Raw genomic sequence first — 17,157 nt, 5'->3', positions numbered from 1 at the left:
CTGACCTCGAACGCCGTTTTCTCGAAGTTCGAATCCGCACTCAGTTTTCGTCATGCCGTCCAATGACGGGCCCAGATGGCTCGGGAAACTCGGGGTTCAGCATTCTCTCCGAAGCCAAGACGCACCACCGCGCCATCTAAGACAATACAGGGCTCGCGCCTCAACAAGCAACGCCTCAATGCGGGGGGGCCAGGCTAAGCTTTTCCTTACGCGGCGATCTGGGAGTCAACATGCACGTGGAAATGATTCTATTTACCCCGTGGGGAGAAGAGAGACCCACACGCAGCCGCCATGTTTTCGGGATTTGGCTTCAACTTGGCCTTTGCATGACACGCCAAGATCAGCGAATGGGTTGTGTTAACACTTCTCTTCTTATGCCGGAGCCAGGCGAGGCAGAAGAACTAGATATAGGAGGCATGTCGGTCTGAACCATCGCCTGGCCTCGACTGTCACTCGTCTCCAGACATATCAAAGGTTCTAATACGTTGAAGAACAGACCATGGCTCATCGAAATATTTCGCGCTTCATTCCGCGAGACCAAAAGTGGCTCATAGCATGTCTCATCGCAGTGTCATCGGTGGACTCTGTGGTATGCCCTTCACCTTGTCATACACGGCAGTTATCAGGCGCGGCTAACCATCAGCAAAACGCAGCTTGTCGGCTACGACAGCTCGCTCATGGGTAGCCTCAACGTGATGCCCTCCTACAGCAGCTACTTTACCCTTACCACCACGACAAAGTCGCTCAATACAGCCATCTCGTATGTTGGCGGTGCCGCCATTTCACCTCTAGCAGGGTTCCTGGCCGACTGGCGAGGTCGCCGCGAGTGCGTATTCTGGTCCGCGCTGGTGGCTCTCATCGGCGGTGTCATCCAGGGCACTGCTCAGAACATCGGAATGTTCATCGCCGGGCGGTGCATCGTCGGCGCGGGCATGGGGCTGGCCCAGACGACGGCGCCGACGCTGGTTGCAGAGACCACCCCCGTCAAATATCGAGGCTTCGCTCTCGGCATGTACTACGCTTGTTGGGGCATAGGTACACTTATCGCAGCCGGCGTCTGCTTTGGGGTACGTCAAATGGGTGGATTGATCACAACACGAATAGTGCTGATGACATTGAGCTGACTTATACCCGCTACAGACGCAGAAACTCGATTCAACGTATGCCTGGCGCATCCCTAGTCTTTTGCAGGCGGCCCCAAGCGTCGTCTGTTTCCTTATTTTGTTATTCGTTCCTGAGTCACCTCGTTGGCTCATCAGCCATGACCGACATGAAGAAGCGTTGGAGGTTCTCAGCATCGTCAATGGTGGCGATGCTGACGATGTACAGGTCCAGTATCGCGAGATTGCGGACACAATCAGCTTTGAAAAGGAGTACAGCCTGGGCCTGGTGCAAGCGATCTGCAAGAAATCCAGCCGGAAGCGTTTGTTGATTACAACCACGTTCTCCGCCATTGTCATGCTCCCGGGAACTAACATCATCACGTTTTATTTTGGCGAGATGCTCCAAAACGCCGGCATTCAGAACCCAAACACGCAACTTCAAATCAACGTCATCCTCACATCGTGGAGCTTGGTCATTGCCGTCATCTCAGCCTGGTATACGGATTTGTTGGGCCGGAGGCAACTTTGTTCCGCTAGTTTGGCCCTGCAGACCGCCTTTATCTTCATATTTGGCGCGTTCACGAAACTCTATGGAGAATCGACCAATACTTCTGGTATATATGCAACCATTGTCATCATCTTCTTGTATAATGGCGCATACAACTGGGGCATCACGCCGCTTACAGTCCTCTATCCTCCTGAAATCTTGTCCTTTGAGATTAGAGGAGTCGGTATGGGCATCTACACCTTTGCCACAAAGTGTTGCGGTCTTTTAGTGACTATGGCTGTGCCTTTCGGCCTGCAGGCTATTGGATGGAAATTCTACATGGTGAATGGATGTTTCGATGTTTTAATGCTTGTATTTGTGATTTTGGTGTGGGTGGAAACTCGTGGGCTCAGCCTTGAGGAGGTGGACGAGCTGTTCGACAAGGAGAAGCGTGAGGTGGTTGCCGTGCAAGTCCATGCAGAGACCAAGGTAGATATACAGCACAAGGAGTGTTGAGGAGTCTAGTATTAACTCAATCGATGAGCTATCAATGCTGGTAAAATCTAGCTATAAATACAAGTTGAAAGGTTCACATCTTGATGATATCTATTGCGCTGCCCTTCCGTTGTATCTCTTTATTCTTTGTATTTCATCTAGAACTCTGACCTTCCCCATGGTGGTAGCAGTGCCTTTGGTGGCCACTGTGCCTGTACAAATCGACACTCCAAGTGATATTCTCCAGACCCAACTCTTTGCTCTTTGGCTTCCCGCTTGCCCACCTCAGATTCCCGGCCGTCACTGGGAAGGCTGACAACGGCGGTAGAGTTCGGAGGCACCCGCAATCTCATCCGGAAGAGATCTCCCTTCAAAGTCCATCTTAAATCAATCCGGCCGTACCTTGACTCGAACATGGTATTCGCCCAGCTCAACTCCTTATTGGGTTGCGGCTTCACTCTAAACACCTTCCAGCCGGGCTCAATTGCTTCGAGTCCACCTATATCGGCGTGCATCCAATTTGCGATGCTCCCGAGAGCATGATGATTAAAGCTGGTCATTGAACCGGGGTTGACAGTCCCATCGGGGAGCATGCTGTCCCAGCGCTCCCAGGTCGTGGTGGCTCCCATCGTAATGGGATACAGATACGAAGGACATTTCTTCTGGAAGAGCATGGCGTAAGAAAGGTCGACGCCCCCAGACCGGGTGAGTGCCTGAGAAAGAAACGCACTGCCCACAAATCCAGTGGTAAGCTTAAAGTCATTCAGACGCACCAGTCGGAACAGACGAGCCGCAGCCTGTGCCTTGGCTGAGTTGTCTCCACATTCTAGCAGAAGATCAAACGACAAGGCGAGCGAAAGAGCCGTTGCAGTATCTGGAACCACAAGACCAGCTGCGGTCAAATATTTGTCCCGCCATGCATGAACTAGGCGCAGCGCAGCGTCTCTAAAACGAGGCGAGTCTACTGGTTTGGCTAGCTTTGCGGCTACCTCCGCAGCGACCTGGGTAGAAGCAACGAGGAAACAATCGGCGACAAACGTGCCATCCGTGGTACCTCTGCCGGAATCATTCTGGGGCGCTCTTGGGTCCAGCCAGTCACCAAACTGCCACAGCTCAGGATCCCAGAGTCCATCCGGGCCTCGAATCACGCCATTCTCCAAGTGCTGAACCATGCTATCATACTGCGCCGAGAGGAAACTAACATCACCAGACATGCGGTACAGGCCCCAGGGAACCATAACGGCAGCGTCACCCCAAACGCCATTGGGCATCGGATCCCACCCGTGGCCCCCGTCGCCGTTTCTTAGTAAAGAATTGGGAATGAACAAGGGCACCACGCCTTGGTGCCAATATTCGGTCTCTTCCATCTGATCGAGGTACAGATCTTGCAACCAATGTCTCAACATGCCAGCCGTGTCATACAAGAAGTTGGCAGTAGGTGCAATAATACTGAGGTCTCCCGTCCAACCGAAGCGCTCATCTCTCGATGGGCACTCTGTGGGAATACTTAGAAAGTTACTCTTGATGCTATGGAGAGAATTTTCATGTAGCCGATTAACATCGTCGTTGGAGCATGAGAACCAGCCCGTACGCAACATGTCGGTATGCATCACTTCGGCGACAATACTCGCCTTGGTGAGAGGGCAGATTTGGTCGTCGGGGCCCCAACCCGCAATCTCGACATATCTAAACCCGTGGAACGTGTGGTGCGGATGCCAGTCAAGGAGCTCCCGGCCATCGCATATGATAATGTCCCTGGCTTTCGCTGTTCGCAAGGGACGACACATAATCTCCCCGTCTTGGATGACTTCGGCATGGCGCAATGTGATTCTAGAACCAGCAGGTTTCTGCACTCTTCTGACGCAAATGCGACCGGCGATATTTTGTCCAAAGTCCACAATGACAGCACTTCGGGACCGCGACTTGAACATGTCCTTTGCTTCCAGCCTCTCCACCACCCTTACCGGCGGGGCTTCCGGAGAGATGAGCCGGCTCACTGCAACAGGCGATTCTCGGACCGAGAACTTAGCGTCGTCCAGCTTTGAGCCCACCAGGCTTTGGTCAAAGATTTCACCATCCAATATTTCACTGCTAACCAAGGGTGTGTTGGAGACGCTCCAGCTCGGATCGGTGCTCACCGAAATCGGCAGGTTGGAGTCTGTGGCCCAAACCTCGAGTTGCGCCAGGACACCCAGTTTCTGGCCGTAGACGAACCGTTTCCTGGCCCAACTGGTAGCAGAGGCAAACCAGCCGGCGGCCACGTCTATCTCGATCGTGTTCCACCCAGGCGTTACCAAGAGATCTTCGGTATCGTAAAGCTGGTAGTGCAGTCTCTTGTGGTAGCTTTGGAAGCCCGGGGCCAAGCAGTGGTCGCCGACTTCTCTGCCATTGATCCGCACGCTATACACGCCATGGCTCGTGGCATATAGCCGGCCTCTGTCGATGGTCCCGTCTTTTAGAGAAAGATGAAACCGCTTGTGAAAGCGTAGCGGGCGGGCTGAATGGTCCGGGCCCAGCGGCCACGGCTCCGACACAGTGATCATACTCCCTTTCCAGTCGCTATTTCTCAGCAATGCAATCTCCAAAAGAGACGACGCAGACCATTCGGTCACGGACTCATGGTCGGAAGCCTCATCACGCCCATCAGCTATTAGAGAATATTTTCCGTAGCACCTGACGCGCACAAGCCGGCGCTCTCGTGAGTCGAGTGGCTCCGGGTTTGGCCACGGTACCAGGACGTTGTCTTCGCTCTCTACGTGGAAGACTTGGTCGGGCTCTGTGCTATTGTAGGTAATTGCGATATCGTATGCAGTCTGTTTCCAATTGCGTATTTGCTCGTTCGAGCAGGAAAATCTCCATGAAACCCTCGGGTGCACACATTGAACCCCAAAACCATCATGATGCTGCTCAAAAGTCGGTGGAAGAACCAAAACTGGAGACGCTGAATGACCCATGTCTGAAATGAAATTTGGGTGGTCAATGCGACAAGAGTTTCCCCATGGGGATGATTTGGATGTCCCGATTTGAAAGGCAGTGAGCTCTCTAGTCATATACCAAAGACTCTTAAATGATCGTCAGCTGTTTTTTTTCTGGGTTTTTTTTTGCCACTCTGCTTGGAACTTATTTGCAGCGCTAGTTATAATTTCTTCCACTTCCCATTCATTCGGAATACCGAAAGTCCCGAGCACCAAGAGTATCCCAAGCTGTGTTTACAGAGTATTTTGCTTTATTTTATCTGCTAGTAGTATAGAACAAATCTGCTCTGTAGCCAAACATGAGGATAAACTGATCCAGAGCGTTGCCATGGTATATGATTCTACCATTACTTTCCAACATGTCTGATGGCATGGATCGATTCCCCAGATTCTGACACTAATCAAACCCTTGACCTAGTTAGCTCATAGTCAGGAACCAATTTGAGTCGTTATATATGGCGCTCCTCATTCCCCAACTACCCCGCGATGTAAGTTTGACCGGCAACTCGGCAGTGGTATTACTTTATCCCCGGCCCTATTTCGGGGACCTATGTAAATTTGCTGTGCACGATCCCTGAATGGGCTCTCCCATCGGACAAACCCAACATCAATACATCCACTAATAAGATCTCTCCTTCTGCATATATCCTAGTGGCTAGAGTTGAAAACGCACATATGATACTAAACAGCTTCGTTGCAAGCTGGGGCATACTAGCAGGCAGAGCTTTGTCGAACTGTATATGGTATGGCTTCCAAGAAAACCATAGCACCTGGAGTTGAGCGCGGAAGCTCGCCGATAATCGCTCGCAACAGTCATGTATCTGGCCATTCCCTGTTGGCCGGGTTGAACATGTTATTTCGGCGTGTTTACCAGCAGCGTCGGTCCGATTACCGTTGATACTATTGAAATGAAGATTTGTAAATCACGGCTGGACTCCTGGACTCCTGGACCCCAGGTCGTGGAAGCTGACAGCCAGGGTAGCATGATGTGCACGGCTGTTCGGCATGTAACCATACCTTCATGGCAACTACCCTATTGTTCAAGGGTATATATTCAGCTGGTGTTTCGCATGTGAGAAGAAGCTTTCGGTAGCATCAGTGCCAAGGCTCTTCCTCTTGGCATAACATACTGGTTGTCGGGTCTCAGCCATGTTGCCAAAATCCATCATCGCTGTAGGCACTGTCCTGACGGGCATTGCCTCTAGCCAAGCGACCTCTCCGCCCAAGTACCCTTCTCCATGGATCAACGCGGACTTTAACTGGGACGATCCTTCTCCCGTTCCGACCAGCGGTCGAACTTGGGCAGAGGCCTATGATAAGGCTGTCCAGTTCGTTAGCAAACTCACTCTTCTAGAGAAGGTTAACCTGACGACTGGTGTTGGTTGGGAGGGCGGAAGATGCGTAGGAAACACTGGATCAATTCCTCGAATTGGATTTCCAGGCCTATGTAACCAAGATTCGCCCCTTGGTGTTCGTGACAGTAAGATCACCCCCCCATCTAATCGGCCCTCACGAGAACAATTCTAAGATAACCCCGTGTAGCGGACGAAAACTCTGCCTTTCCAGCTGGAATGAATGCGGCGGCAACTTGGAGCCGGAGTCTAATGTACGCACGAGGTGCGGCTATGGGAGCTGAGCATCGAGGAAAAGGCGTGGATACCCAACTGGGACCTGTAGCAGGACCCCTTGGCCGTACACCTGAGGGTGGCCGAAATTGGGAGGGTTTCAGCCCTGACCCGGTGCTCACTGGAGTTGGAATGGCTCAGACAGTTCAGGGAATTCAAGACTCTGGCGTGATTGCCTGTGCGAAGCATTTCATTGGCAACGAGCAGGAACATTATCGCCAAGGCGGTGCTTCCCAGAAGACGAACGGACAGAACAACAAGCTAGCAGAATCCTCCAACATCGATGACGTTACGCTCCATGAGCTATATCTCTGGTCAGAAATATCCTTATGAGGAACGTTGGACAGTTTGTTGACTAATTCCTTTTCTAGGCCCTTTGCGGATGCAGTTCGTGCTGGAGTTGGGTCCATCATGTGCTCATACAACCAGGTCAACAACAGCTACGCATGTCAAAACAGCTACATGCTGAACTATATTCTCAAAGAAGAACTGAACTTTCAGGGTTTTGGTAAGTTACATTTGTGCTCTCTGGTAGATGCGAAAGCTTACACATCTCAGTCATGAGCGATTGGTGGGCACAGCAGTCTGGTGTTGCCAGCGCCCTGGCTGGTCTTGACATGACCATGGCCGGAGATCAGGGTTTGGCATCTGGCAACACTTACTGGGGAAGCAACCTTACCGCCGCTGTTATTAACGGAACCGTTCCCCAGTGGAGGCTCGACGACATGGTTGTGCGAATCATGACTTCTTACTACAAGATTGGCCGTGATGTTACCAAGGTCCCTGTCAACTTCGACTCTTGGAGCTTGGAGACCACCGGCCCAATCTACGCACAGGATCCTAGCAAGGGAACGACGACCATCAACCAACATGTGAATGTGCAAGCCAACCATAAGAAACTCATTCGCCAGATTGGTGGTGCCTCAACTGTCCTTCTCAAGAATACCAAGAAGGCGCTGCCGTTGAAGAAACCCAAGAGCATCGCCGTCATTGGAAACGATGCCCATGATAACCCAGCTGGTCCCAATGCATGCAGTGACCGAGGCTGCTCCAACGTCAAGAACGGCTATCCCATCTGGACCCTTGCTATGGGCTGGGGAAGTGGCACTGCCAACTTCCCATACTTGATCAGTCCTGTTACTGCTCTTGCCGCCCAGGCCGAGCAGGACAAGACCGGCTTTAGAAACGTCAGCAACAACTATGACACAAAGGCTATCATCAAGGCAGCTACGGGTTCGGAAGCCGCTATCGTGTTTGTCAACGCTGATAGTGGCGAAGGCTACATCACTGTCGACGGTAATCAGGGTGACCGAAACAACCTCACCGCCTGGGGTAACGGCGACGCCATGGTCTCACTGGTTGCACAGCACAACCCAAATACCATCGTCGTCATGCACACTGTAGGACCCATCATTGTGGAGGCCTACAAGAACAACCCCAATGTTACTGCTATCCTCTGGGCTGGTCTCCCTGGCCAGGAGTCTGGTAACTCCATCACTGACGTTCTCTATGGCAAGGTCAACCCACAGGCAAAGTCTATATTCACTTGGGGCAAGGACCGCGCTGACTGGGGCACCGATGTCATTTACACCACTGCCGATGACCCCGTACAGATCCCATACACGGAGGGAAACTTCATTGATTATCGTCATTTTGATGCCGCCGGCATTGAGCCAAGTTACGAGTTTGGTTTTGGTCTCAGCTACACTACTTTCACCTATTCCGATCTTCGAATTGTCAAACACAAGGTCCGCAAGTATACACCCAACAAGGGGAAGACGTCATCTGCACCCACATTTGGAACTCTCAACAAGAATCCCGCCAAGAATGAGTTCCCCAAGAACATTGACCCAATTAACCTCTACGTCTACCCATATCTTGAAGGCCCCGTTCCCGAAGGACAGCCAGAAGACGTCCCTCCAGGATCTCAGGATAGCTCGCCCCAGAAGGTTGCCCCTGCTGGCGGCGCTCCTGGTGGAAACCCTGGCTTGTACGATGTTCTCTACACCGTCACAGCCCAAATCGAAAACACTGGAAAAGTGACGGGTACTGAAATTCCCCAACTGGTAAGCATTTTGCAACCCATTAATAATATTTGTGAATCAAAGATCGCTGACTCGTTGTACTAGTATGTGAGCCTGGGTGGCCCGACTGACCCTGTCCGTGTTCTGCGAGGATTTGATGATATTGAGATCCTTCCTGGACGATCTGCCACTGTCACTTTCCAGCTGACCAGACGTGATCTAAGTAACTGGGACTCAGCAAGCCAGAACTGGGTCATCTCTTCCTACCCCAAGACCGTCTATGTAGGAAGCTCATCAAGGACTTTGCCCTTGAGCCAGGTTCTTCCTTAGGCATCGGATTGCCTTGAACAAGCAGACTAGTAGTAGACTAGCATAGTCATAAGACAGATGACGGAAGTGCCTAAGTGAAGTCAAATTTAATGCAAATATCGTAGCGGTTAATGAGAAAAGATTATCTGAGCCCCTCGGGTCATTGTTTAAACTATCCTTTGAAGGCATTAGAGTTGGGGCGATACTAGGGGTTGTCTTGTAAGTTTAATTCGTATCAATCAATCAAAAATTAGCCCTACCTTTATCTGCCTAATGGCGGATTGATAACGTTAGTGGGCTGGCACGTTGTTACGTAAAGTATAGCTGCCCGTAGACTTTGGTTCACGTCTGAATCGAATATGACTTTCTTGTGACGATCCAAGGATCAACTGCCATTATCCACGTCTATGTTCAACTTTAGGCTAATATCATTTAGCAAATCTCTCCCACCGAATTTTCAAGGAGCAAATATTTGAACCAGGCCTGGAACAAGTCCGGGCCAGATTTAGTTCTTCATACGTTGGGACCAAATGCCCATAACATCCATAGCCAACTGCATTCGTAGCGTAGTAAGCGGAACGACTAATCATCTGCAACTGGTATAACGCGTAAATCGGAGCTTATTAGAATTATAGTCATTAAAATGAAGAGTTATTGTCGGAATAATATAAGCTAGGTAGGACCAAATCTCCCTTATGAGTACATCGAAGTCGAGGAAACATACCTACATCGCTTTTCAATTCAACAAGCTTTCTCTAGCTTAATAAGAATCTTGTCACGGTCCTAATCGAGTCATGTACCTGCCTCTTTAGTAAAGATAGACAAGGGTTTATGCGCCACTTAATTAACTAGCTGGATACTACTCCGGACTCAGTTAAAGGCAAACTGGCGGCGCTGTTGAAGAAAGCGCAGAACTACCCCACACTAACCCTACAGTCTACTCGTATACAGTCGATATAATTTCTATTATGGGATAAAGATGAAATGATATTGAAAGTAGCTGACATATTCTGCTTGTAAAAAACACTGCTAAGTCGTATTGATAGTTCTCAGATAGCTTTCAAGGGCAGACCGCCACCTTCTGGGCTTCCTATTGTAGATCTGTTCGACAGGTCTTTATGTTACACATGGATCTTTGAGTTATCCTTTGATGAAGTCAACAAGAGCAATTTGATGACAAGTTGGGAATATTTCTAAGAAGCTCGTTACTCTCTAGAAATTGTAGGACAACGATAGAATTATGTACAGAGGCACCTACATATTTTCAGCTTGATAGAATGGATTTTATTACTACTTTGGTATGGATGTTCTGGCTTGAGAAAAATGTTCGTTCATCATATGTCGTCAATCCTGAACTGTGGTATCCTATCCGTAACACATGGCTGATTGGGCTTGCTTACCGGCGTCCCTTGGGGCCATTAGAGGCCAAATCCGATGACTCTAGACCCGTTGCTCACCTGGACTCCTTATACTTTAACATCGCTTTAGCAGGCATTGACAGCAATCAATATCTAACGAGCTATCTAACTAGTCATAAAATCGCCCTGATTAAGCTGCTAAGCATTTACTTAACAAGTCCAACTATGCATTTAACGCATTACTCATTTCCTCCTTTCTCAATTTACAAGCATTGAGAGTAATAATCGTTCAAGTAAGTACATGTTGTACCAGAAGCGCATACAAAGGGCCCGGCCCAACCTTGGCCTGCACACTGACCGTACTTACTGTTGTTGTTCATTAGCATGATATCTCGCCTCCTGAATCGGAGAGGAACTTACGTCTGGGTAGGACCAACAGAGCTTGTCGTCTTTGAAGTTGTTGGCCGAATGGTAGTGCTTGGTTTCGTAGTGATGGTAGCTGAGACGCTGCTATGCGTAGTTGAGGTTGGTCTAACAGAGGTGCTTCCAGATGCTGCGGGGCCGCCACATCCTACACGACTGGCCCCAATTGAAACATCGTCGAACCAAACAGTATTGACATCTCCGCTGTAGGCTTCCCAGCCAAAGTAGACACCAGTGATGTCAGGAGTATAAGATTGTCTCGTCCAGCCAGCGTCATTCGGATTGTTTGCATTTGGCCCAGCGCTCATACCTGAGATCTCGTTGCCGTTCAACCAGGTTTGAATGGTTCCGTCAGTACCCAGATGATACTCGAAACATTGGAACGAGCCGGTAGGTAGGTTAACCGAAGAGGCAATGCCTTGTGGAGATAGGTCCGGAAGAGTAGCGTCGTCGGATTCGCGGTTGTAGTCGAGGACTTGACTTTGGCCACCGATACGGAGATGCTTACCGTTTTGAGCGCTGTCTGGCATAACAGCGAATGTGACGTGGTCACTGTTGAGAGCAGTCTGAAGTCGACTGGACATGCCTACTCAGTATCCGCATGTTCAAGTCCCTGGCGAGAGTACTTACAGCCAAACTCTCACATATACATCGCCGGCCGGCACTTCAGTAGTGCCGAAAAAGATGTGTCCACAATAGCCATTGGGTCCACCAACGACCTTCATAGAGTTGCTGCCACTATGGGCTACGGTGGTGTCAAGGCTGACGCTCCCGCCCTGATTGCAATCTGGTGCATAGGTGGCCCACGTAGTCTGGTCCCAGCCTCCCTCAAAATCATCCGAGATTTGCGCAATGGAGAGGGATGAGAGAGCCGCAAAGGCCAGCAGAGCAGCTTGGCGAACCATATTTGCCCAAAATGACTGGTCAGAGAAGAAGAGCTGCTGGAAATGGGGTCCGAATTGCTTAACAATATGTCTAAAGCGGACTGATAGGGTAAGATTTATATATGTACATTACAAGGCCGTCCCGCCTTGTCTCGTATTGGCTGTTTATTCCGTACTTGCTAAATTACCATATTATTAAAGTAGCACTCTATCCATGTAGCAGCTGTCAGAATCTGACTGTGGCATTAACCCGCTCTGCCTATATGGAAGGGAACTTAACCTTTCACATTTTGCGGCTAAAGTAAAATGGGAAAATAATTTTGCCTAAAATAGCTAGAATTGGGCGAGTTGTGACTAAGAGTGAGTATCACGATATATTTCCTACCAACAAATCTTTGTCTGAGGCTCTTCATTTGTACTTGTGGATCAGGTCGGGGAACCTCGCTATGAATAGCATCATGTCACCAAGGGAGTGCAATGGCAATTCCAATCTAATTGCTATGTTGATGACTGACTACCTAAACTATTAAATGAATGTTATTAAGTGACGTTTTATACCCATGTGACTATATAGGATCCTTTATTTTGCTCCATAATGGAGTGAAGAATCATGACATCATCCCAAATTTTAGTAATATGCTCTTAATTGGTCGGATAGTCCGTTTCTCCGATAAAACCTAGCCCGAATGCCTGTCGCAGCGACCATCAGAGTCGGGATGTAATATCACTATAAGTATAGAAAGTATAGGCGTCACTTGGTATTTTCAAAAGTGGACAAGATCAAAATCCAGCAAATTAAAAGATTGTTCTCCCTTCAGCTCAACAACTGACAGTTTTGGCTCGTTGGCCCGTGTTTGTTCAATGGAAGGTTCATGGACCTTCATAGATGTACCGGCCGTTATGACTATCTGGAAACGCACTGCGCGTAGTAGGGATTCAAGGTAGTGCAAACGGCTGGCGAGGCGCAGATAGTCGGGCCAGAGTAGCCACTTCCACCGCACTGTCCGTATAAAGTCTGAGTTGGGCCGCCGGCAGGTGCGGATGTTGTGCGAATAGAGGAAGACGTGGGCCTGCTTGTAGACCCAGACGTGGTTCTCGAAACTGTTGAAGCTCTGCTGCTTGATGAACTTCCACCGCCATTGCCCGGAATGGTGGCGCTGCTTGTAGCCGTCGCCGCGGAGCTACCCTGGGCAACGCTTGAGGGGAGGCCTGATACCAAAGCGGGACCAGGCATAGTATACGCGAGAGGGCTCGTGTAGATGTTGAAGAGAATGCCAGGATCAGATTCGTGGTACAGGTTAGTCCCCAGGACGCCGGAGGGCTGCAGTGACCCAGTGCCTGTGACGGCGAGGTTGAAGCACTGAGGGTAGTTCTGGGCGCCGTCCGGTTGCCCAGAGCTGTGTAAGGCGATGAGTTCGTGACGCAGCACATAGTTGCCCGACTGTAGATCCTTGGGGATTTGAACAACCCAGGTATTATTATTAGTGACCATCAGGTTCTGGGCCCAGTTGCCTGGATCCGCCCCGCTGATGAGACCAACGCTATCAATCTTAAAGAATTCAAGCGTCGTCTTATCCACAGTCTCGCAATCGCCATTGCAGTTGGCCAAGTAGTCGACGATAGGTCCCGGGTGTGGCCACGGAAGTGGTAGCCACTGAAGTAGAATAGAGTCTCCGGCCTTGACAGATGCATGCCCCTTAGCATTGGTAGCATTCTTGTGGCAGATGATATCGGGGGTTTGATATGCATCGGGTGCAACAAAGCCTGCAGAATAATATAAACATCAAGGATCGAGAAAAGTTAATAAATCCAGACGAGAGGTATTTACCGTTGTCAAGATCGGCAGCCGTCCAGCCTATCACAATGGGCGGGTTTGGCATATAGGGAAATGATGTCGGATCATAGCCCTGATAGAACACCCCGTTGGCGATAATGTTGTTGACATGTCCATGTCCGACAACACCAGTGGCCACCGTTAGTGCGGTGGCAAGGAGGTTGGAGAGCTTTTGAGCCATGTTTGCAAGTACGTATCACGGAATGAATCTTGCTTCTGTGTATGCATGAAACAACGTTTCAACAGACGATCCATGCCGGATGATTATGTCGGTATTTATGCATCGTGGCTGGCCCTCGGTACCATTAGCAGCCCATCCAACTGCCTGCCCACAATAGGGTTACAGTTGCCTTCTGGAGCGCCGAATTATCCGTCAATTTAGAAGCCAAGAAACAATCACATCGCGGCTAAATAATTTAACCCAGAAGTAGAACAATGGAAGGTCTTCTCCCGACATGAAGTATTATTTTTGCGGAGAAGGTTGCAGCGGCTAGAAAGGATTGGCACTCATATGGTAACAGCCGCTTTCAAGCTAGGCAAATCAAAACATCGCTACCGGAAGCTTTTGGCCTATTGGGTTAAAGACCCGCTTAATAAACGGATTGTAAACGGGGAGCAGCCGAGAAAAATTGCCTTTCTCTGCAATTCATGCATGTGCTCTTCAAAAATAGGTTAGTAAGATATATTTTCCGCAGAGAATCGACTTTGTTGCACTCAATAATGCCGCACACGTACTCTTCCAATGTTACCCACTTCGATACATGGGACTCTTGGAATCATATTCACTATTCGGGAAACTTGAATCAAAGATGAAAAGCGTATGAAAGCAGAAGCAGAATAATCGGTAATCAAATAAATTCGTTTTGGAGCTGGTAGTAAATTCTTTGACTGCGGAACCAAGAGACATTAATATGAGAATGTCAACACGCGGCTCCAAATAACTACCTAGGTATTCTACCTACTAGGTAGGTAGTATGTATAAGGTACACACAGCTTAATCTAACCAAAAAGCACATATTTATACATCCTCCAAATTCTCGAATTAACCTCTCGTTGGCAACACTTCTCTATTCACACTCAATACAAAGGCTTATCCTTTAATTGGTCTTGTAAATAGCCACGTACTTTACCCTCATAGAGGCATCATACCCGCTGACAGTATTTCCGGTTGGGTTCCCTGGATATCCTCCGCCAACGGCCACATTCAGAATGATATAGTATGTGCTTTGCGCCAACTGTACCCACTGCAGGTACGTCCCGATCATAGCACCTGTGACAGAGTAGAACTGAACACCGTCCAGATACCATATCAAACTTTGCTTCGTCCAATCAGAGTTGCGGAGGTCCACCTTGAACGCCCAAGTATGGTACTGTCCGCCCTGGTATGTGACCCTGCCGTTAAATGCTCCATTGTGATTGCCACTTGCGTCCTGGAAGTGCAGTGTTCCTTGGTTCTGGTTGCTCATCTTATCCGTCACCTCGAAAATATCCCACTCGCCACACCTTGGCCATGTTACCCCGCTGCTGCGGTAGCTATTTCCCTTCGCCCAAAAAGCCGGCCAGAGACCAGCAAATTTGGCTGGGTTCCCAGTAAAGTCAGGAACCCAAAGCTCAGACTGAAATATCATAGCCTGACCAACGTCGCACACCTGCGCAGTGTTGCTCTCAAGGCGTCCTGAATACCATTTCCCGTCAGACTTGGTGGGTACGATGTACAGCTGACCATCGCCCGAGAGATGGACATTGTCGGTGCCTGATGTGTAGGTTTCCACCTCTCCGTTAGGGTTGTTGGATTTGGCGATTTGCACCCATTTGCTGTGGTCGACACCGGCGTAGTGGTCGCCATTGAAGTCGTCGGACCATACGACGTGGTAGCCAGACAAGCTAGGGATTGTAGCAAGTGTGGGAGCCCATAAAAGGGTTATGACAGGAAGATAGGAGAGCATAGTAAGTAAGTTGTCGTGAGGGTAATGCCTTTGTGTCGCTATCTGAAAAAAAAAAGACTTCTCTGATTTGGATATCCTTTGGATGTGGAAATTGCCCTCTTTATATATGTTAGACAATGCGCTATTCAGAGGAAACTTATCCTCTATATTTAAATGTATTACAGGTTAAGATACGAGGCCTAGTTTGTTAAAACACTTTCTTATATTTAGAAAGCTCTCAACAGAGACTGATAGCCATCCTCGGCAAAGCACCGAGGAACACATGCTGAGAGTAAAGCGGCTTGTGAACTTCCTATTTTGGTCAACGTTGGTCCCGGCTGGTGCGGCTGAACTCCACTTGTCCGCAAGCTTAAGCAAAGGGCATCCAACCTTATGTCCGAGCATGTCCACTAATAGCCTCTCAGCCCTCAAGCCATAATTTCCCTAAGTTGGTTGCGTGATACATGAAGTGGTGCGGACAGATTTATTCTAGAGCCTAGCCTTGCTGTCGCTAACTTAAGTCAATCTTACTGCATGATAACGGCGGGCTTTGGTGTGCTTGATTCAAGGTTAGAGTGCATACAGTAAAGCGGCACATCTCGCACGTTATCCCCTATCTAGAAGTTACAGGGGCAAAGGGGTTAGTTAGTTAACTCGTATACGAGTAAGTCCCATTATAATACAATTCGTCATTCGTGGAAACCACCAGGCCATTACTCGCAATCGCAGCGACTGATATGACAGAGTCAGATATTCATGAGCCATCTTTTAGTTATGAGACACAAGGTCGTAGCACTTAACGTGCTGTTATTGCTGAAGTGTTTTCACAAACAATGTGGAATACACAAGCTATCTCATTAAGAAATCACAGCTCTATATTTCGGAGCTCGTTTGGGACTCTCGGCGTTGTTTAATTTATTTGCTGTCTTCTTAGTTTCTTGTCAAGAAAAGGCAATATGAAAACTATCAGCGGTATCACTCCTGCTGAAGATTCACATCTGAGAGGTTCTACACGTCACGACACTTTATCAGGCAATCCGCATTTTTCTTATCACATTTATAGTTATTTGCTATAAATGGCATAAAAGAGTTGACTTAGACTTACGGTGGTATTTAGTTTCAACTACTATAACTGCTAATAAAACGCTGATAGGGTGCAGTACAAGCGCCTACTAGTATGAATACGGCAAGGCAAATTGCCACTGCCACTGCCAATCCCAATCATACCGAGCTGGCTTTACGATGCCAGGGGCCTCGTGATCAAGTGGGTTAAACTAAAGCGCTTGAGTTCAAACTTTGCTTTGTGATTTGAGCAGAGCTTCTTAGGGCTGAAACGATGCCCCCCCTCCCCCCCAGTGAAGCGGCCCTAAGGCACATGTACTGTTCATCTTATACATAGTAAGAATGCTGTTCAATCACCTCCTCATTTTCTATGCCTCTGATACATGCTTTTTATTTAACCCAAGTGCAACATTCGTCTGATAAGCTGGGCAATTATGATAGGATCAGGCACAGCTGTCACCCAAATCTACACAGTTTTCTGCTGTCTTCATACCCTTCCTTGTTGACGTGAGCATCAGTGACGGTTGTCAGATTCTTTTGTGATGCATAGGGTGTACGGCACTCCAGCGCTGCCTAGCTCCCCTCCACGCTTTGATACATATACCTGAACATTGCGTATCCCCAATTGTTTAATTTTATCGCAGGTCCTGTTT

General features: G+C 48.9%; 5 protein-coding genes across 5 annotated transcripts; 2 read left to right on the top strand and 3 right to left on the bottom strand.

Moving 5' to 3' along the window:
* Positions 1–499: 499 nt before the first annotated feature.
* On the top strand, positions 500–2,106 carry Triagg1_5532 (uncharacterized protein; the record flags this gene model as incomplete). Its single annotated transcript, XM_062900057.1, has 3 exons — positions 500–589; positions 654–1,067; positions 1,141–2,106. 3 exons carry the CDS (start codon positions 500–502, stop codon positions 2,104–2,106), a joined length of 1,470 nt encoding a protein of 489 aa, XP_062755653.1.
* A 137-nt stretch (positions 2,107–2,243) lies between these two features.
* On the bottom strand, positions 2,244–5,039 carry Triagg1_5531 (CAZyme family GH78; the record flags this gene model as incomplete). Its single annotated transcript, XM_062900056.1, has 1 exon — positions 2,244–5,039. The coding sequence occupies one exon, from the start codon at positions 5,037–5,039 to the stop codon at positions 2,244–2,246; it is 2,796 nt and encodes a 931-aa protein (XP_062755652.1).
* Positions 5,040–6,209: 1,170 nt separating this feature from the next.
* Triagg1_5530 (CAZyme family GH3) lies at positions 6,210–9,039 on the top strand (the record flags this gene model as incomplete). The annotated part of the gene is made up of 5 exons (XM_062900055.1): positions 6,210–6,540; positions 6,603–6,999; positions 7,057–7,193; positions 7,244–8,751; positions 8,815–9,039. The coding sequence occupies 5 exons, from the start codon at positions 6,210–6,212 to the stop codon at positions 9,037–9,039; spliced, it is 2,598 nt and encodes an 865-aa protein (XP_062755651.1).
* A 3,548-nt stretch (positions 9,040–12,587) lies between these two features.
* On the bottom strand, positions 12,588–13,698 carry Triagg1_5529 (CAZyme family AA9; the record flags this gene model as incomplete). The annotated part of the gene is made up of 2 exons (XM_062900054.1): positions 12,588–13,447; positions 13,512–13,698. 2 exons carry the CDS (start codon positions 13,696–13,698, stop codon positions 12,588–12,590), a joined length of 1,047 nt encoding a protein of 348 aa, XP_062755650.1.
* Positions 13,699–14,614: 916 nt separating this feature from the next.
* On the bottom strand, positions 14,615–15,463 carry Triagg1_5528 (CAZyme family GH16; the record flags this gene model as incomplete). Its single annotated transcript, XM_062900052.1, has 1 exon — positions 14,615–15,463. One exon carries the CDS (start codon positions 15,461–15,463, stop codon positions 14,615–14,617), a length of 849 nt encoding a protein of 282 aa, XP_062755649.1.
* Positions 15,464–17,157: the final 1,694 nt, after the last annotated feature.

The sequence above is a fragment of the Trichoderma aggressivum genome (assembly GCF_033847375.1).
Source record: "Trichoderma aggressivum f. europaeum strain CBS 100526 chromosome Unknown scaffold_019, whole genome shotgun sequence".
NCBI classification, from domain to species: domain Eukaryota; kingdom Fungi; phylum Ascomycota; class Sordariomycetes; order Hypocreales; family Hypocreaceae; genus Trichoderma; species Trichoderma aggressivum.
This window is presented reverse-complemented; position numbering and strand designations above follow the sequence as displayed.